This window comes from Bos indicus x Bos taurus, chromosome 2, assembly GCF_003369695.1.
Source record: "Bos indicus x Bos taurus breed Angus x Brahman F1 hybrid chromosome 2, Bos_hybrid_MaternalHap_v2.0, whole genome shotgun sequence".
Classification (NCBI taxonomy): Eukaryota; Metazoa; Chordata; class Mammalia; order Artiodactyla; family Bovidae; genus Bos; species Bos indicus x Bos taurus.
Window position 1 is genome coordinate 61,349,561 of NC_040077.1, and position 21,350 is coordinate 61,370,910.

Genomic DNA, 21,350 nt, shown 5'->3' on the forward strand with positions numbered 1-21,350 from the left:
GAAAGTATTAAGAAAATATCTTTTTTCCCATTTAAAAAATTTTTTTTATAACTTGAGAGTAGCTTTAATAGATTTAAAATTGATGTAGAAAGAGAGCATACATAGCCAAAGAAGTAAAATGGAGGTGTAGCCAAAGAAGTAAGTCTGTCCTAAATGTAAACTGTTTAGAATCAGATATATGATATATTAAGACTATAGTTTCTCTGCAATTCTTGATTTTCTAGTTGTCTCTTTTAGTGAAATACTTGAACCAAAAGTATAAACTGTTTTTACTAGAAATTTGCATTGATAAGTTTACAATTACTTGTAATAACTTAAATGTTTACATTTCAGCTGCCAGTGAAGGAGGAGCCAATGTATTTACTGTGTCATATTTTAAAAATAATGCATACCTGGCTCAGTCTCCACAGCTGTACAAGCAAATGTGTATTTGTGCTGATTTTGAGAAGGTTTTCTGTATTGGGCCAGGTAAGGTTTTTGGCAGTTACGGTTTTCTCAAAATTCATTAATTGTATCATAGTAATGGTTTTAGATCAGCCCTGGGTGTTCTTTGGAAGGAAGGATGCCAAAGCTGAAACTCCAGTACTTTGGCCACCTCATGCGAAGAGTTGACTCATTGGAAAAGACTCTGATGCTGGGAGGGATTGGGGGCAGGAGGAGAAGGGGACGACAGAGGATGAGATGGCTGGATGGCATCACTGACTCGATGGACATGAGTCTAAGTGAACTCCGGGAGTTGGTGATGGACAGGGAGCCCTGGCATGCTGCGGTTCATGGGGTCGCAAAGAGTCGGACATGACTGAGCAACTGAACTGAACTGAATGGTTTTAGAAACACATTTTACATGCAGACATTTTGAAAGCTTACATCTTTTTATATGCTGACTACATAAACACTAGACTTTGAGGTAAAAAATGACAGTGTACTTAGGTAGACCTTCCAAATAATAAATTTTGTTGTCCTTGATAGCCCCTTTACTACTCTTGGAAGTTTACAAATGTGATACCAATTTTATTCCAAAGCTGTTCTATTTAACTGTTACTATTTGTACTGTTCTTAGTACTGTTAATATGCTAAAGCCCATTAGAAATTAGTACAAATGTATGATATTTAGTAGGTTATATTAACATAGTTTTTAAGATATAGTTGCTACAAGTCCAGTATGCACACATAATCATGTGACAGATTCTTTTACGAGACTAATTAATAAGCAAAAACTAGCTTTACTTCATTCTTTAAAACTCACCAAATATTTTATATATGTAAGTTTTTTGATGGCTTAATAAAAATTAAATACCTCCTAATAGAAAAACTGGCAAGATCATTAAGTTTTTTAGTTTTCTGAATCTGTTAAACAATTATATGTTGAACACCTACTGCATGTATACAGCCTTGCTCTGGGTTCCATGTACATAAAAGAAGAATCAACCAGCACCTCTCAAATGTTAATGTGCACATGAGCCACCTGGGGACCTTGTTAAAATGCGGGTTCTGACCAGTAGGTCGGGGGTGAGGCTTAAGATTCTGCGGTTCTCACATGTTCCCAGGTACTGCTGATGCTGCCGATTTGCAGACAGACCATGCTTTGTGAAAGGAAAATCATTCTCCCTGCTTTCAAGACAGAATAAGACATGTATACATACAGCAGTCACAGGGAGTAATCAACTGATTTTCACAGCAAATAATCAGATTGTGCTGTGCAATCAGCAGATTGGTGTTAATTATATAGTATAGCGAGTGTAAAAAGGGGAAAAGATGGAATTTGCTAAAGTCACAATGAGAGAGTTCATACTGAAGTGGGCTCTAAGGACAGAGTAGGAGATACAGACAATGGGGATTGGCATTCTAGTCAGAGGAACCAAGATGAGTAAAGAGCATGGGAGGAAATAAAAATAAGACTAGTTAGTGTTAAGAAATGGGAAATACAGGATAGGACTAAATTATGAAAGCATGAAGGTTTTAAACATTTTGTCATTTTGTCTTACTACGGTAGTCATCTGGGAACTATTGTAAGTTACTGAGCAAGGATGAGTTATAGAATATATCAATCTTGCAGTGATACGAAAAATGGAGCAGAGTAGAGTCAGGAAGACTGGAGAGGAGGAAAGGGCAGTGAGGATAATAGCAACTGGACTGAGGTAATGGCTGGAGTGTGTAATGTTACTTCATCTGCACAGATTTCATTTAGCTTGAGTCAAGTTTTAATAAAATTGAGAACTCACTATATTGAATCTGTTTTAATTATTGAGAAGGCACTTCAGAATCTTGCATTCCCTTGGGATTCTCATGAGTCTCATTTATTAATTGACATTTGTTAACAGCTTTTACTACTATAGGAATTTGTAATGAACTTGCCATCCATGAGAATGCTGAGACAGATGACTTATCAAAGATTTTTTTCCAACCCTATAATGATAATGAAATAGTGCCATTGGAGTACTAGTAAATAGAATTTTTGTATTTAAATCTCAGTTTATCCAAAATTTAAAACACCACTTACTATGCTGTGTAATGTATGCCAAGTATGTATTTACATACTATGTAAACACCATTTACCATTTTCTTTTATTAATGTTACAGTATTCAGAGCTGAAGACTCTAATACACACAGACATCTGACTGAATTTGTTGGCTTGGATATTGAAATGGCTTTTAATTACCATTACCATGAAGTTGTGGAAGAAATTGCCGACACTTTAGTGCAAATATTCAAAGGACTTCAGAAAAGGTAAAAATATATATATTTTATAACCTTAGATGAATATAATTTTTAAAGCAGTTTAAGTTCTTCAAAATGAAGCAGTTCTTAAAACATATAAACTAAGTTTTTATTGAAAAAAATATATATATGAAGATTTGCCAATTAGTTTATCAGTTAATTAGTGGGAAAATCCACACTCAAAAGAGTACTTCTGAATCCAAGTCAATTAGGGCTGCAGCCAGTTAACCTAGCTAATCTACCAGATTGTAAACAGCCTAACTATATTTGTTTTTTCCTCAATATTTTACATCCTGAATTTCTCAGTATAGAGCCTATGTTGCCTTTATAGCAGTTTATTATTTAAGAGGTAGTATGAGATAGTAGGACTTCCCAGGAGGCTCATTGGTAAAGAATCTGCCTGCCAGTGCAGAAGACTCTGGAGACACAGGTTCAATTCCTGGGTGAGGAAGATCCCCTGGAAGAGGAAATGGCAACCCACTCCAGTATTCTTGCCTGGAGAATCCCATGGACAGAGGAACCTGGCAGACTACAAGTCCTTGGGGTTTGCAAAGAGTTGGACATGACTGAGCAAGAAAGCACAGGGAGGAAACAGTATTTCAGAGTTTCAACTCAGCTAGGTCCAGGTAGCCTGAGATTGAATCCCAAGTTTGCTATGTATCTTGTGTGGGCATTTTGGAAGTTATATAACTCTGTGCCTCAGTTTCCTCTGCTGTTACAAGTGAAGATAATATTATTACTTACCTCAAAGTTAAAGAGTCCCTTTAGTCTTTCAGTTTCTAATCTTTACTGAATCTGTGTAAGTTAAGCCTATGTTGGGACTGTTTAATTTTTCAATCAGTTTATATTTACAGTGAGTGCTTAGTAGAAATTAGAAACTAGTGTACTGAAGGGACTTTCAGCTTATTTGGGCCTGGTGAATTGATACATTTATAGAAATTATTAGGCATGTTCTGGGTGTTCAGAAAATTGAATTATGTAAAATGTGCACTTTCTGTACAACCTTTAAACTGGCAAATAGTTTCTGCCTTAAAAGGGCATTAGAAATTGTTTTCTTATGATAATGTTTAAAATAGAGAAAAGAAGAAAAGATGGGAAGCATGTTAACTAGGATCAAGAGTGTCTTTTTTTCTCTTTTCTTTTCTCCATACTTTTGAGAGTACTCTAAGTATTAAGTTGCATATGACAGGTTTATCTAGTGCTTTGATAACTGATGAAGGATTGTATTTAAAATTTCTATTTGAAGACCACTGTTTTTTTCCCCTCATGACATTTATTGTTTTCTTTCTGATTTTACAAGCAATACATGTTTATTGCAGACAGCTAGAAATAAAAGCATAAAATAAAAATTAACAATCCACCTAATCCTACCCCCCAAAGAATAACCATTAATGTCTTGATGCCTTTTTTAATAGAGGTATAAGTGACCTATCCACTATTTGATTCCAGTGCACAACATAGTGATTCCATATTTCTGCAATATAATTGACTGGATTTCTCATGCTGTACCTTTCATCCCATGACTTTTGTTTTTTTTTCCCTTTGTAACTGGGAATGTCTTTTTCTTAATCCCCCTTACCTATTTCACTCATCACCCAAGCCCCCTCTACTCTGGTAACTACTAGTTTGTTCTCTGTAACTGTGTCTGTTTCTGTTTTGTTTGTTAATTTGTTTTGTTTTGTTAGATTCCACTTACAAGTAAAACCATACGGTATTTGTCTTTCTCTGTCAGACTTATTTCACTTCATATAATACCCTCTCAGTTCAGTTCAGTTCAGTCACTCAGTCGTGTCCAACTCTTTGTGACCCCATGAATTGCAGCACACCAGGCCTCCCTGTCCATCACCAACTCCCGGAGTTCACTCAGACTCACGTACATCAAGTCGGTGATGCCGTCCAGCCATTTCATCCTCTGTCGTCCCCTTCTCCTCCTGCCCCTAATTCCTCCCAGCATCAGAGTCTTTTCCAATGAGTCAACTCTTCGCATGAGGTGGCCAAAGTACTGGAGTTTCAGCTTTAGCATCATTCCTTCCAAAGAACACCCAGGACCGATCTCCTTTAGGATGGACTGGTTGGATCTCCTTGCAGTTCAAGGGACTCTCAAGAGTCTTCTCCAACACCACAGTTCAAAAGCATCAATTCTTCAGCACTCAGCTTTCTTCACAGTCCAACTCTCACATCCATACATGACTACTGGAAAAACCATATACTTGACTAAACAGACCTTAGTTGGCAAAGTAATGTCTCTGCTTTTGAATGTTATCTAGGTTGGTCATAACTTAATACCCTCTATATTCATCTGTATTGTCACAGATGACAAGATTTCATTCTTTTATGGTTAATATTCCAGTGTGTGTCCGTGTTGTTGTTTAGTTGCTCAGTTGTGTCCAACTCTTTGAGACCCCATGGACTATAGCCCTTCAGGCTCCTCTCTCCATAGGATTTTCCAGGCAAGAATATAGGAATGGGTTGCCATCTCCTTCTCCAGCGTGTTTGTATATATATGTGTGTGTGTCTGTGTGTGTGTATATACACACTACATCTTCTTTATTCATCTATCAGTGAACATTTAGGTTGCTTCCATATCTTGACTGTTGAAATCATAATGCTGAAATGAACTTGGGATAAATATATATATATTTTCAAATTAGTTTTTTTTAATTTCTTCAAAAAATATCCAGAAATGGAACTGCTAAATTGTATCTAATTTTTTGAGGATGTCTGTACTGTTTTCCATGGTGGTTAATTACTACCAACAGTACACAAGGTATATTCCCTCTATACCTTTGTTGAGAGTTTTTATCATAAATGGACATTGAATTTTGTCAAAAAGTTCTTTGTTGAGATGATAATATGATTTTTATTCCTGAGTTTGTTAATGTGGTGGATCACACTGATTAATTTGTGGGTGTTGAACCATCTTTGCATTCCTGGGATAGACCCCAGTTGATCATGGTGTATGATCCTTTAAATATATTATTGATTTCAGTTTGCTAATTTTTAAGGATTTTTGCGTATCATTTCCTTTTTGTCTGGTTTTGGTATCAGTGTGATGCTGGTTTTATAGAGTGAGTTCAGAAGCATTTCTTCCTCTGGAACTTTTTTGAAGAGGATGAGAAGTTAATTCTGTAAATGTTGGTAGAATTCACCTCTGAAGCCATCTGGTCTTGGACTTTTGTTTGTTGGGAGTATGTTTTTTTATTACTGATTCAACATCATTACTGTTAATTGTTCTATTCACATCTTCTATTTCTTCCTGATTCCGTCTTAGGAGATTTCACATTTCTAGGAGTTTGTCCATTTCTTCTGGGTTGTTCAGTTTATTGGCATATATGTATTCATAATAATCTCTTACGACCCTTTATATTTCTGTGGTGTCAGTTGTAACTTCTTTTTCATTTCTGATGCTACAGATTTGGATTCTCTTTTTTTCTAGTCTATTTTATTTCTTTTTACTCTGATCATTATTACTTTTTTCCTTTTAGTAACACTGGGCTTTGCTTGTTTCTTTCTCATTCCTTTAAGTCAGGTTAGGTTGTTTAAGACTTTTCTTACTTCCTGAGGTAGGCTTTTATCACTGTAAACTTCCCTTAGAACTGTGTTTGCTGCATCCTGCAGACTTTGGATTGATGTGTTTGTTTTCATTTGTCTCTCAGTATTTTTTTGTTTCTTCTTTAATATTTTCTGTAACCCATTGGTTGTTTAGAACCATATTGTTTAGCCTCTATGTGTTAGTGGTGATTGCTGGGGTTTTTTTGTTTGTTTGTTTTTCACCTTGTAGTTGATTTCTAGTCCCTTTGCGTGTTGTCAGAAAAGATCCAGGATAGGATTTTAATTTTAAGTTTACTGAGGCTTGTCTTGTGGCCCACTGTGTGATCTATCCTGGAGAATGTTCCTTGTGTACTTGAAAATAATGTGCATCCTGCTGCTTTTGGATGGAATGGTGTGTGTGTGTGTGTGTGTGTGTGTGTGTGTGTGTGTGTGTGTGTCTGTTAAGTTCATTTCACCTAATGTGTTTTTGAGGCCAGTGTTTCCTTATTGATTTTCTGTCTGGGTGATCTGACTATGGATGTAAGTGGGGAGTTAAAAGTCTTCTCTTTTGTGTTATTGTGTTATTTTTCCTTTATGTTTGTTAATATTTGCTTTATTATTTAGGTGCTCCTATGTAGGGTATATTTATAGTTGTTAGATCTTCTTGTAGAATTGATCCCTTTATCGTTATGTAATGTCCTTCTCATTTCCATTTGCATGGAACGTTTGTTTCCATCCTCTTACTTTTGGTTGGAGTGTGTCTTTAGATCTGAGATGAGTCTCTCGCAGACAACATATGTATGGACCTTGTTTGTTTTATCCATTCAGGCACTCTGTGTCATTTGGAGCATTTAGTCCATTTACATGTAGTATGTTCTTATTGCTATTTTGTAAATTGCCTTCAGGTTTTTAAATTTATTTTTTGTTTCTCCTTTTTTCTTCTTATGACTTGATGATTATCTTTAGTGTCAATATAAATTCCTTTCTGTCTTGTGTGTGTATCTATTATAGATTTTTGGCCTATGGTTACCATGAGGTTTATATATAGCAACCTATATATGTAGGTTCAGCTTGAGTGATTTCCACCAGTTGGTCTTCCAGTATACTAATCTGTTCCTCTGTATCATCTAATCTCCTTAGAGGAGTATCATCTAATCTACTTATGGGAGTTCCCTTGTATGTAACCAGTTACTTTTCCCTTGCTGCTTTTAATATTCTCTGTCTTTAATTTTTGCCTAATTACAGTGTGATAAGGAAGGTACAGGGCTTCCCCAGTAGCTCAGCTGGTAAAGAATCCGCCTGCAATGCAGGAGACCCCAGTTTGATTCCTGAGTTGGAAAAATCCCCTGGAGAAGGGATAGGCTACCCACTCCAGTATTCTTGGGCTTCCCTGGTAGCTCAGACAGTAAAGAATCTGCCTCTAATGCAGGATACCTGGATTGGGAAGATCCCCTGGAGGAGGGCATGGCAACCCACTCCAGTATTCTTGCCTGGAGAATTGCCATGGACAGGGAGCCTGGCAGGCTACAGTCCATGGAGTTGCAAAGAGTCAGACATGACTGACTAAGCACACACAGTGAACTTGTGGACTTCTTTGGGTTGATCTTATTTGGGACTCTTTGTATACTTCCTGGGCCTGGATATTTTTTTCCTTTCCAAGGTTAGGGAAGTTTTTGGCTATTATGTCTTTAACTGCATTCTCTGCCCCTTTCTTTTCCTTCTTTGATTTGTATAATGTGAATGTCAGTGTGCTTGATGTTGTCCCAGAGGTCACTTAAACTGTCCTCATTTTTTTTGTTTGTTTCAATTTTTATTGGAGCATATAGTTGATTTACAATGTTGTGTTAGTTTCTCCTGTACACTAAAGTGAATTGGCTATATGTATACATATATCCCCTCTTTTTTGGATCACCTTCCCATTTAGGTCACCATCGAGCACTGAGTAGGGTTCCCTGAACCTCTACAGTATGTTCTCAGTAGTTATCTATTTTATACATAGTATCAGTAGTGTATATATGTCAATCCCTATCTCCCAGTTCCTCCTACACCCCTCCTCCCGCCTTGGTTTCCACACCTTTGTGCTCAACATCTTTGTCTCCATTTCAGTTGAGCAAAATTAATATCTGAACCATTTTTCTAGATTCTACATATATGTATTAATATACAATATTTGTTTTTCTGACTTCACTTTTTTTTTAACTTTTTATTTTGTATTGGGGTATAGCCAATTAACAATGTTATGATAGTTTTAGGTGAACAGCGAAAGGACTCAGCCATACGTATACACGTATCCATTCTCCTTCAAACTCCCCTCCCATCTAGGCTGCCACATAACATTGAGCAAAGTTGCATGTGCTATACAGTGGGTCCTTATTGGTTATCCATTTTAAATATAGCAGTGTGTATATGTCCATCCCGAACTTCCTAATTATCCCTTCCCCCAACCTTCCCCCTGGCAACCATAAGCTCATTCTCAAAGTCTCTGAGTCTGTTTTTGTTTTGTAAACTCTCCTCATTTTTAATTTTTCTTTTTATATGTGTATTAGGTAGGTTAATTATGTTTCCTGATCTTGGAGAAATGGCCTTATGTTTGAGACATCCTGTAGGGCCCAGCGACACACTCGCCTCTGTTCAGCAGAGCAATATGTTCTAGGGATGCCTGCTATACACGAGCTATGTGGGCCCTCCTGACAGGGCTGACTTCTGTGGGCATACTGGTGGGCTTGGATGGCTCCCAGCCCAGTTGGTGGCCAAGTGCTGCCTAGTGCTGAAGCTTCTGGTTACTGGTGGACAGGACAGGTCTTCCAGAACTGATGCTGGCCCACTGTTTGGTGGGACCCAGTCCTGGGCCCTCTGTTGGACATGGCCAAATCCTGGGGTAGCTGAGGTGTTTTGAGCAGGGGGTCTACAGCTGCTACTGGCCTGATGGTGGGTGGCATTATATCCCCGTGTGGCTGACTGCTTGGCCTGGGGCTTCCCAGGACTAGTGCTAACTGGCTGGTAGGCTAGACCTGAAACTTGCTCCAATAGGCTAGAGGGAGAATTCCAAGATAGTGCTTGCCAGCATCAGTGTCTTCATGATAGAATGAACTCCCCAAAATGGATGCTGCTAATGTCTGTCCCCAGGGGTAAATCTCAGTTGCCTCCTGCCTCTTTAGGAGGCTCTACAAGATCAACAAGTGAATCTGACCCAGGCTCCTTTCAAACTACTGCTTCTGCCCCAGGTCTCGAGATTTTACATGTTCCCTTTAAGTGGATTCACTGTTTCCTACAGGCCTTCAATTCTCCCAAGCGCCTGCCCCACTGGCCTTCAAAGTCAGGCCTTCTAGAGGGTGCTTGTCTTCCTGGTGCAGGATCCCTAGCCTAGGGAGCCCAGTATGGGACTCAGACCTCTCATTCCTTGGAGGGGATCTCTCCTTTGTGGGTTGCCTGCCTGGGGATGTGAATATTGACTCTGCCACATCTCTGCTGCTCCTACCTGTCTTGTTGTGGTTACTTCTTTATATCTTTGGTTGTAGAATATATTTTATGCTTGCCTTCAGGTCATTCTTATTGATAGTTGCTCTGTAAATAGTTGTAATTTTGGTGTGCCCATGGGAGGAGGTAAATTCAAGGTCTTCCTATTCTATGATCTTGGCCACTCCTCCCTACTTTCTTTTTTTTTTTTTTTTAACTCTTTTTTCTCTGAAACATTTCTATACAGTTTATTTTAAGCAACTTCCATTCAGATAGTCTGTAGAACAACTAATGTCTCCCTGTAAAACAAAATATCTTTTGAAACTACAGTTAAGGAATAGAGCTTTTCTCATTATTTGTTTACTATATATTTTAAAAATTTATTTATTTGGCTGTACCAGGTCTTAGTTGTGGCACATGAGCTCTTCCTTTTGGCATGTGAGGTCTTTAGTTGTGGTGCTAGGGGGATCTAGTTCCCTGACCAGGGTTTCACCTGGGCCCCCTGCATTGGAAGCCCACGGTCTTAAGCCACTGGACCACCAAGGAACTCCCTCCCTCATTTTTTTTACATTTTTATTTCATTTACATTTATAATTGAAGAAAGTTTATGAAGCTCATTTATTTTAGGTATTGATATCTTCTCTACTTAATATTGGAAGTGGAATTTCCGCTTTGGTTTTTGTAACAGAGCAAGCATGATTTGAGCACTTGGGATTAATCAAATCTCTGCTTACAAATTAGAGATTCAGACACCATTATCACTGGGCTTAATGGGTAGGCTTAAGATGGCAACTTGGAAATAAAAACCTTCTTCCTGTCTTCTATACATCATTTAGGAATTTTAAGTTTCTGTGTCAGTTGTAAATTGGGTTATTTGGTGGTTGTCTTATCCCTCTCGTGTTTATCATTAGTACTTATCTCTAACAGAAGAATAAACAAACGTATTTTAAAATATTGATATTCATATTTCTATTACCATTGATTAACATGAATGGGGGTTAATGTTCAAAGCAAAACACTTTAAAAATTAATTCTTGGGGTCATTTTAACCCATCATGTCAGGATTTGAATAAATCAATGATTTCTTCTGAATATAAACATACTTTTTTCAATTCTGTTGATTATGAAAAAATTTAAATATCATACATTAAAAGGGTAGACTAGCCTAATGAACCCCCACATACTTATCACCCAATTTCAACCATTGTCAATCCATGGCCAGTTTCATTTTACACATTTCCCTCCATGCTCTGTTATTCTGAAGCAAATCTCAGCTACCATTTCATCCATAAATACTTTAGTGAAACTACATTTTTAATCTTGCCATCCTCTACGGCAGCAGTTTACTGCAATGAACATTTGTTATATTTAGAAGATAGACAATGAACATACTATAGGGATTATTAAAATGGGAAAGAAATAGGCACTCTCCTAAACAAACTTATGGTATAGTGGGAATCGGGGAAGACAAGACAATATTCATTAATTTGGTCTTCCTTAATGATGACAAATGTTGTTAAAGTATTAAAAATCAGATTTTTTTAGTGCCTCAAAATGAGTATTTTATGTTTCTAACAGTGCTAGTTGATATGAATTATAAAGGAAGTTTTTTTATCCTGTGATGCCACTGCAGTGACAAATAATACAGGATTGAGAAATGATGTTAAATATTTTTTAAAGTATTTTGCATTTAATTATTTAACTTAATTTCTTGGTAACAGTTTTTTTTTCTGATGCATACACTAATTCAAAGAATGATTTTATGTGACATAAACAGGGACTCAATACCTACTAGATACTTTTTCCTTAGATGGTGTTTCTACTACTAATGAGCTTGAAAGTCCCTGAGGCAATTTCTACACTGAGGCTGAACTTACAGGAAAGAGCTTTGCTCTAAAAGTATTTCCTTTTGTTATCTCTGAATTCAAAATAGTTACCAGTGGAAACATGGAAGAGTAGTGCAATAGGCTCTTGGGTCCGTGCCAATTGGCCTCTTGAGTACAGGCTCCCTCAACCTCCCTAGGATATCTGGCGATGAGTGGGGTGAGCAGGAAAAGGCATGTTTCCACCCTGGAACCTGCTCAGGTTGCCCTTTTCTCATCACTGCACATGTAGTTAATTCCTCTAAAATGTTAAAAAATGTTTCTTTGTTTTAAAAAAAAAATGTGTATCAAGTGTATGGAAGAGCAAAGCTGTATGTTCCTTCTACATTATTGGTTACAATTTTTCTTTAATTTACGTGTTGCCACAGTGATCTCTTGTGTTCAAAACATTTATTTCACATTTTTATTAACTCTTGTACAAATAGGTTTCAAACTGAAATTCAGACGGTGAATAAACAGTTCCCATGTGAGCCATTCAAATTTTTGGAGCCAACTTTAAGACTAGAATACTGTGAAGCATTGGCTATGCTTAGGGAAGCTGGAATTGAAATGGGAGATGAAGAAGATCTAAGGTTTGTTTGTATTTGTGATTTTTAAAACTTTAGTAATTAGATTTAAGATATGAAAGAATGAATATATTTTCACCTACTTGGTAAACTTAAGTTTTATTAACTTTGGTTATATAGTATGATGCTATTTTGTTCAATGTGTGATCTGAAATAAACTGTTATGTTTAATGTGGTTTGCCTAAGCGTTAATATTTTTTCATGTTAAGGTGTGAAACTTTTAACAATCTCTAAAAGTTATGCAAGTCTCTGTTCTCTAGTTGATATACTATATTTTATTATCTAAATTCAGATCAAATAATTTATAATTTTGAAATGATAGTTTAATAAAGATTGGAGATTTCTACTTATATTTTATTCAGGGATTCTTAAGTTAAAATACTTTAAGCCAACACAATGATTCATAATTGATATCAGAAGGAAGAGAGGATTATTATTAATTTGGGGGGTGTTTTTTTTAACATATTTCACTCAAAACCCTCATTTACTTTTATTTGTTTAATAAATATATATATGTGCGTATATGTATATACGCACATACGTATATTGTTTTAATCATCCTCTACATTGCTAGATGACAATTTAAGGAAAACCATAAATTCTTTAATTTGGGTGATATTTTTGTATGTATTTTGGAAATTTTTCTTAAATAGAATAGAACTTAAATTGGTTTATATATACACTATTATATTTTACTTTGAAATACTGATTTTTCTTTTATAAACCTTTAATAAAGAATAACAAAAAAGAGAAAAACCATTTTGCCATAGAACCATTTTAATGGCAAGAGTAGTCTATGTTGGTGTAGTAGACTTTCATTATATGTAATTGTAGGAAACTACTTCATCCATGTTATTTCTGAATGGGTGGATTGCTAAATTCCTTTTATACTTTTATTTAAATATTGTTGAGTAGCACCGACTAACGTTCCCAGGTATGCCTGTGAATGGTTTCCAGTAGTCGTTGCGTTTTTTAAAAGGAGCAGAATAGACAGCTGTGTATTTTGGCTAAATTTTTTATCCTCTGAGAACTTTAAGTAGAAGAGGTTCCTTATAAACCTCAAACTCTTTTAAGTTGCTGTTTGATCTTCAGACACCTGATTTCATGTTTCTTTTGCAGTACACCAAATGAAAAACTGTTGGGTCGTTTGGTAAAGGAAAAGGTAGGACTCTTATGCATGCTGGATTTCTTTTTCTAAATCTGAAACATATCTAAATTGTCAGATTAGTTAGACAGGACCTCAAGATGATTGAAATTATTTGGAAATGGTCTTCCCTGACTACCCTTGCAGACTCGTGGGACTAGAGGGTGAATGAATTTTTTTTCTGCCTTTTACATGAAGGCTACTTTCCTATCTTATTTTTCTATAAAACTCCAAAGAAGAGAAAAGCTAAACTGAGTGCAGTCTTTAAAGAAATTAAAAGAATTGTGTAATTGAATAAAAACAGTCCTTGAGCTCCTCCTGCTGGTTGAACTCAAAATGGTTCAACAGACTGGGGAACAAGTCTGAAACTGCACAGTATTGAGTTCATACCTTTAAAACACTATTTCAGTGGAGCCAGTTTCAGCACTGTTGACATTCCCTCTAGACCCCAATTTTAGGAAAAATGTTTAACATCAAAACAGTTAAAACGTGACTGTTTCCTTTTAATTAAATGTAGGTCACATAGTAAATATTCTTTTTAACAAAGATATCATAATTTCATGTTAATATTATTCATGTCAATTGTTTTCATTTGAGAAAAATACTAAATTTATTGTAGACATCTTAGTGAAAATGTAAATCATTGGGGAAATAATCAAGGTTTTTTGAAGATAAAAGACATCAGTTTTATTTATAGATTTAATGTAGTTTTTGTAAAACCCAACGTGATTTAGGATAATTTAACAAGAACAGTTTTAAAATACATCTGGAAAATTAAATGAGCTAGAATTGCAATGGAAAAAGGTGAAAATAAGTTTATCACAGCATAGTTTTCAGCGGAGGAGAAATTGAGAAGAGAGTACATGTCCAAAAAAAGAAAAAGAAAAATGCTTATGTGAACTATGATTGAATAATCCACAGCTCCTAAAAATTAAGCATATTGGAAGAATTTATAACATCATGGCAAAATACTGTAGGATACAGCTGTAAGAAGCAGAACAGTTATTGTATATAGAGTGTAATTACAGTAATTTTGAAGAACAAAACTTATGTATAGAAAAAAAAATAATTACCAAATGGTAGCCTTCTTTTTACTTTCATTAAATGTCTTAAAAATCTGTTTTAATCATATTTATTCTTTTTATAGTATGATACCGATTTTTATATTCTTGATAAATATCCATTGACTGTAAGACCTTTCTATACCATGCCTGACCCACGAAATCCTGTAAGTAATTTGATTTTAAATAACCTGTTTCGGGGAAGAGGGAAAACTTTATTGTCACTGTGTCACATTATACAGTGGAAATAATGGTTTTCATTAATAACTTGCAGTTTTAAAAGACACATTTCTATATGTATTACTACTAGTTTCTGTCAATTCGGGTCAAAGTGATATTGTAAAATTTGAATATTCTAGCAAATTAGTCCCCAAAACCTGTATTAAAAATAATTTTCATGTATCATTTTTAAAGATATATGAAGAAGAAATACTATATAAATAACAAATAGTATTAATAGACTTGAAGACTTTATCAAATCATTTTATCATTGACCTTGAACTAAGAACTCACATTCTATCCAGGTGAAAGTGAAGTAGCTCAGTCGTTTCCGACTCTTTGCGACTTGGTGGATTGTAGCCTACCAGGCTCCTCCCTCCATGGGATTCTCCAGGCAAGAATACTGGAGTGGGTTGCCATTTCCTTCTCCAGGGGATCTTCCCAACCCAGGGATCGAACCTGGGTCTCCCGCATTGCAGGCAGACGCTATCCTGGTAGTTAATCTAAATCATGTGTTGTGGCCTTTCACCTGTTTTCCTTTGCATTTGTTCCCCAACTTTAGTGAGTATCAGAATCACTCGGAGGGCCTTTAAAACACAGATTGGGGCTTCCCTGATGGCTCAGTGGTAAAGAATCCACCTGCCAATGCAGGAGACACGGGTTTATTGAACCTGTGCTCTAGAGCCTGGGAGCCACAATTATTGAACCCATGTGCAACAACTTCTGAAGCCCATGTTTTCACAACAAGAAAAGCCGCTTCGATGAGAAGCCTGCACACCACAACTCAAGAGTAGCCCCTGCTCACCACAGCTAGAGAAAAGCCCTTGTAGCAACGAAAACCCAGCACAGCCAAAAATAAATAAATAAATTTTTTTTTAAACTTTTTTTTTAGGTGGGGCTTGATAATTGATATTTCTCATAAGGTAATAGTGAAACTATCAGTCCAGGAATCATACTTTGAGAACCATTGGTTTACTGAAAGATAGGGAAAATAAGTTAAAACCTGATAAAGAATGAATTGAGCTACAGTAAATTTGATGTTCAGTTCACTTTCCTTAAAATAATAACTTTTAAAAATTAAAAAGACTAACACCTGTTGATAATTTGAAGTTCCAAAAATGATCCCAAAATCATATCACACTTAAAAACATTTCAGATGATAAAGTGAAATAAGAATCAGCACTACGGGGACTTCCCTGGCAGTGTAGTGGCCAAGACTTTTTGCTTCCAATGCAGGGGGCTTGGGTTCAATCCCTGGTCAGGGAACAAGATCCCACATGCTGCAGCTGAGACCTGGCACAGCCACATAATTTTTTTAAAAAAAGAATCAACACTACGCTACTGCTTAAAAGAAGATGTATTGTTCTGATTTGTTATTGGAAGGTGTGGGAGAAGGGGAGCATAAAATCTGATAGAGGAAAAGAAGAAGTTATCATTCAACCCTCACTAGTTTAATCCCATTTTAGAAAAGCAAATCATGTTTATTGGAGCAGGTTGTATAATTAATTGTAGGGAATAAATGATATTGTTCTTCATGCAACAGAGAGTGTTTTTCCACATATATGTGATAGAAATAGGATGATAGCCTGTTGAGTGGTATTTTTGTTTGTTTTCCCTACAGAAACAATCTAACTCTTATGATATGTTCATGAGGGGAGAAGAAATACTGTCAGGAGCTCAAAGAATACATGACCCTCAGCTGCTAACAGAGAGAGCCTTACATCATGGAATTGGTAAACAGTTTCAGTATATTGAGGAGGGTCATGTATATTCTGAAAGCAATACGTTTTAAAACCCTGTAAAGACTTTTCGGAAACACAGTCATTTGTTTTAATTTTCATTGCACGGTAACTGCTTTGCAATTTTTTTTAAGCTAAATTACTTTTTTGTTTGTTTTATGTTTGTTTTGTAGATTTGGAGAAAATTAAGGCATACATTGATTCCTTCCGTTTTGGAGCCCCTCCTCATGCTGGTGGAGGCATTGGTAATATTCCTTTATATGATGACAGTATTTCCAACCCAAATTTCATTTGGCAGAGTGTTTCTTCAGTTCTAAATGTCCTCAGTATTAGACTCCAAAAAGTAAATTTTGTATTTTGTTATTACTTACAAATAAGTTTATAAGTGCTAAATGTAATAGAAGTTTGAATTAAAAGAATTTTTAAGTGAGTTATGACTAAATGAAATTTTTGAGTATCCTCTTTTCTCTCTGTATTCATAAGTTCATTCCGATTAGTCCAAATTAAAGCTGTCCCTCAAGTCAGTTCAGATGGCTGCTAAATGTTTTTGTTGAAGACATTTCATTGGCTTTTAGAACCATTTCTAGAGTATGTGTAAGATACTGCTCTGTGATTTAAAATGAGTAAATATTTAACTCAACTTTGGGATGTTTGTATCAAAAATTCTTAAAAAGAATTCTGGGGTTTCTCTTGTGTCTCAGCGGTAAAGAATCCACCTGCCAATGCAGGAAATGTCAGGTTCGATCCCTGATCCAGGAGGATCCCACATGCCCTGGAGCAACTAAGCTCTTGTGCCACAACTATTGAGCCTGTGCTAAAAAGAATTCTGAATTTATAGTTTTGTTAAAGGTTTGGTTGTTTGTTTCAGGTTTTTTGGTAAACAGGTAATATACAGATTTCAAATTCAAAGCAAATAGAATAGTGTACATTCACCTCCCTACAGAAAACTATTGTTTCTAGTTTTCTCTTTACCTCTACAAAGATAATCTTTGCGTATGCAAAAGTATATAAAATACATTTTTTACACAAATTATAGTGTGCTGTATAAACCACTCAGTACCTTGCATTTTCGCTTAGTGTATTTTCACTAAGTTGTTCCTTATCAACACTTATAAGAACTTTTTTAATTCTTTTTTTTTTAATCACTACATACAATCCATTGAAAGAATTCATGGTAATCTTGGTAACCAGGTTCTATCAATAGGAACCTGGTTAAATATAATAGTAGGCTTATATTTTTGAAAATATAATAGTAAGCTTATGAAAATATAATAGTAGGCTTATATTTTTGTTTGCTTAAATCATAAGTTTTGGATATTTACATCGATTTGTGGTTAACATTTCACAAAATCATACAGCTTAAGGATATCTCATTTATCCTTCCCACATACAGCATCACCTGTTTCTGAATCAGACCCAGAATACTCCATTTTAAACTCATTTAAAATAATAGAAGTCATTTCCTTTCTAACAAGGAAAAGCATTTTGTTGATCAGTGATGTTATTTTGGTAGTTTTCAATAAGTATGACCCTGAATGATTAATTCTGAAAATGAATTAATGATTATTTTGTTTTCTCCAGGGTTGGAACGAGTGACTATGCTGTTTTTGGGCTTGCACAATGTTCGTCAAACCTCAATGTTTCCCCGTGATCCCAAAAGACTTACTCCTTAAAGAAAATGTTTTTTTATTCTTTCCAGTAACCTGCTATTAATCAGACTGTACCTTAGGTACTTAAAATATGCAATAAAATAAATGTCTTATCCAAAGTGCCACAATTACTTTTGGACTAATTCAGTGTACGTTACTTTAAAAGAGAAGATTTTTATAACTTTGAACATGCTTCAGTAGGAAATGGTTAAACATTTTAATGAAAAATTCATATTATTATGTTAAAAGTTCATTTTGCATTACTACAATAAATGTTAAACAGCAATTTTAAACAGTTAATAATGTGTAAATTTTTTTTTCTATATTACAGTGGCTATAATATTAATGTCTTAAATTTTCAATATTTGGTCTTTTTTTAAAATCTGACATTGAGGTAAGAACAATTTTAGGAAAGTTTTGAGGTTTTAATGAATGTATGATTGGCATATCATGGAAAATTAGGCAGAAAATATCGATCCTTAATAATTGTGCCTGGAAATCATGTAAAGCAGGTTAGAATACTGGTTAGAAATTATACAACATAACATAATATTAAATTGTTAACTAATTAAACTTGAATTTCAATAAAATTTTAAAGCTAATTATGGATGTTTCTGTGTAACGTCATGGCAGTATGATTTTATAGCTGATTCTTGGCGTTTATAGTTTGGGGAGGGGGAGTAGACAACCAGTTTATGTAAATGCCTAAAAGCAAATGAAGACTGATATATTCATAACATGTATTAATCAAGAGATAAATTCAGATGAGTGTAAGGATACAGTTCTTAAAGCTGAAGGCTTAGGTTGCTTAATAGTTTATTTTATATAGATTAAAAACTTTGAATTTTCTGTTTTTATTTTTAACTGATAGGCATTTAGTGAATGTCACTAAAATGCATTCTCACTCCCTCCCAAAAAGAATTACAGTTAAATACACTTTTCCTCTAGATTATTAAATATATCCATGCTAATGTTATTTTTATGGTGAACCACACATAATACTTATAAACAAAACAATTTAATGCAGTTATTTTCCTACAGGAAAAAGAAAAATAATACAGAAAAGTAAGAAGGTCAGAAAGGTAGCATATTAACCTTGGTTCATAAGCATCTGCCCATTATTTTTTAAAGTTAATTTATTTCACCATGCTAGATTATGAGTTCTTTGAGAATAGAGACTCAATTTTAAATCTGTCTTTCATAACCCACCAAAGTATCTCAAGATAAAAGTTAGACACCCTAGAAGTGTTAAATATATTTAAGCCACACCAAGACCTATTTTTTTCTGTATTGTATAATCCCCAAACCCAAAAATAGTATAATAATAGCCTTAGAGCTATTCTTCTCAAGTTCATAGAATTACAGCTATTTCAAAATAAATTGTTTATAAAGTCTAAGAATGATGTAATTTTTGTTTGTTTTTTAATGAAGTATTTCAAACACGTCAACCAGATTGAGCATAATAAAAAAAGGACACCACTGCGCTTGCCACCAAGCTTTAGCAAATCTTAACACTGTCATATTTGCTTCAGATGTTTATTTTCTTTTTTTAGGGAAAAAGTAGTGGATACAGTTAAGGCTTCCCATTTAACCACCCTGATCCTATTCCTTCCTACCCTAGTGGTAACTACTATATAAATTCCATGTTTTTTTAATTCCTTTCCACGCTTTTATATTTTACCTAAATATTTGTTTCTATGAACATTGTCTAGTATTATTTTGCAGATTTATTTGATATATATATTCTGGTATTTTGATGGAATTATCTTGAATTTATGAAACAATTTGAAAAGACTTGAAATTTTCAATCTTTTCAGTCTACTAGTTAATAAACATGGTATATCCCTTCCTTTTTTTTTTGTTTTTTTTTTTCCTTAATTGTGATAAAATATATTGGTGTTCTTTAATATCTTTCAAAATTACTTTTTAAGGAATTCCCTGGCAGTTCAGTGGTTAGGACTCCATACTCTCACTGCCAAAGGCCTGGGTTTGATCCCTGATTAGGAACTAAAATAACACCAGCTGCACAGTGCAACCAAAAATAAATAAAGTAAATAAAATTACTTTTTAATTTTTCATTTATGCTAAAAAACCTTACCATTTTTTTTCTACTGGAAACAAGACTTTTAAGTATGGATTCTGTGGCTATTCCACCTGGATTAGAATTCTCATGTTGCTGTTTATCAGCTATGTAACCTTGGGTAACTTGCTTCAACTTTCCTCATTTTCATAATCTTGTTTCATGGGACTGTTGTGGGGATTAAAAAGCATGAACCCTAAGAACAACACAGAGAATAGTGTCAGGCAAATAAAAAGAATTTGATCTCTTCCTGTCTAATTTTCATGTCATATTTACTTACTAGTCAAGCTCTTCAGTGGAATGTTGAATAAAAGCAATAATGGGAGCATGCTTTTGTTTCTGAATTAATTTTAAACACTCCTAAAAGCTCAAGATTAAGTGATATTTTCTGTAGGTTTTTGATAGTTGCCCTTTAACAGGTTAATGAGGAGTCTATTTGTTAAGAGTTCCTGTTAAGAATGACTGTTGAATATGTCAAGTACTTTTTCTGTTATTTGCTGCAATTTTTTTTCCTTTAGTTTTGAATATGACAGATGATAGTAACAAATTCCTGATATTTTTCTGAAATAAATACTGCTTGAATATGATGTATTGTTAATATTTTATGTATGTACTACTGAATTCAACTTGCTAATATATACAACAAAATTTGTTCATCTTAAGTGTGTAGTTTGATGTATTTTGGTTATTTTATATGGTTAGGTAATCTTCACCTTAACTACAGAATATTTCCATTGCCCTAGAAAATTGCACAGTGCATTAATAGTTGCCATCTCCAGCAACGAAGATCTTTTCTAGAGTTTCATATAAATGGAACAATATATAGTCTTTTGTGTTTGACTTCTTTCTTTAAGCATGATGTTTTGAGATTCATCATGGTGTTGCATATATTAATAGCATATTTATTAGTATTGATCAGTAGTAGTCTACAGAATGGATGTACAATAATTTGCTTATCTCTTCACCAGTTGATATACATATAAGTAGCATTCAGTTTTTAGTCTGTAGTGGATAATGGTGCTAGGAACATTTGCTAGCACAAGTCTCTGCAGGCATGTTTTCATTTCTTTTAGGTAGACAGCTAGTAGTGAAATGCCTGGGAACTATGAGAAGTGTATATTTAACTTTAGGAGATACTGCCATTTGTTTTTTCCAGAGTTGCTATTATCACCTTGCATTTCTACCAACAATTAGAGTTTAAGATGCTCCACATCATCACCAACACTTAGAAATATCAGCCTTTTTAATTTAAGCTATTCTCATGGTTGTGGCTTTAATTTGTATTTCCCTAGTGATTAATTGG

The 21,350-nt window shown here is 34.8% G+C and overlaps 1 protein-coding gene across 1 annotated transcript in view; it reads left to right on the forward strand.

Moving 5' to 3' along the window:
* The window catches only part of DARS (aspartyl-tRNA synthetase), a 67,193-nt gene extending 46,559 nt beyond the window's left edge, over nt 1-20,634 (forward strand). Inside the window, exons 9-16 of the mRNA XM_027561772.1 lie at nt 334-468; nt 2,581-2,728; nt 12,015-12,161; nt 13,275-13,317; nt 14,447-14,527; nt 16,201-16,312; nt 16,492-16,563; nt 17,900-20,634. Coding sequence (XP_027417573.1) covers nt 334-468; nt 2,581-2,728; nt 12,015-12,161; nt 13,275-13,317; nt 14,447-14,527; nt 16,201-16,312; nt 16,492-16,563; nt 17,900-17,991 — 830 coding nt within the window. The 3' untranslated portion in view covers nt 17,992-20,634. The remainder of the gene's footprint in view (nt 1-333; nt 469-2,580; nt 2,729-12,014; nt 12,162-13,274; nt 13,318-14,446; nt 14,528-16,200; nt 16,313-16,491; nt 16,564-17,899) is intronic.
* Nucleotides 20,635-21,350: the final 716 nt, after the last annotated feature.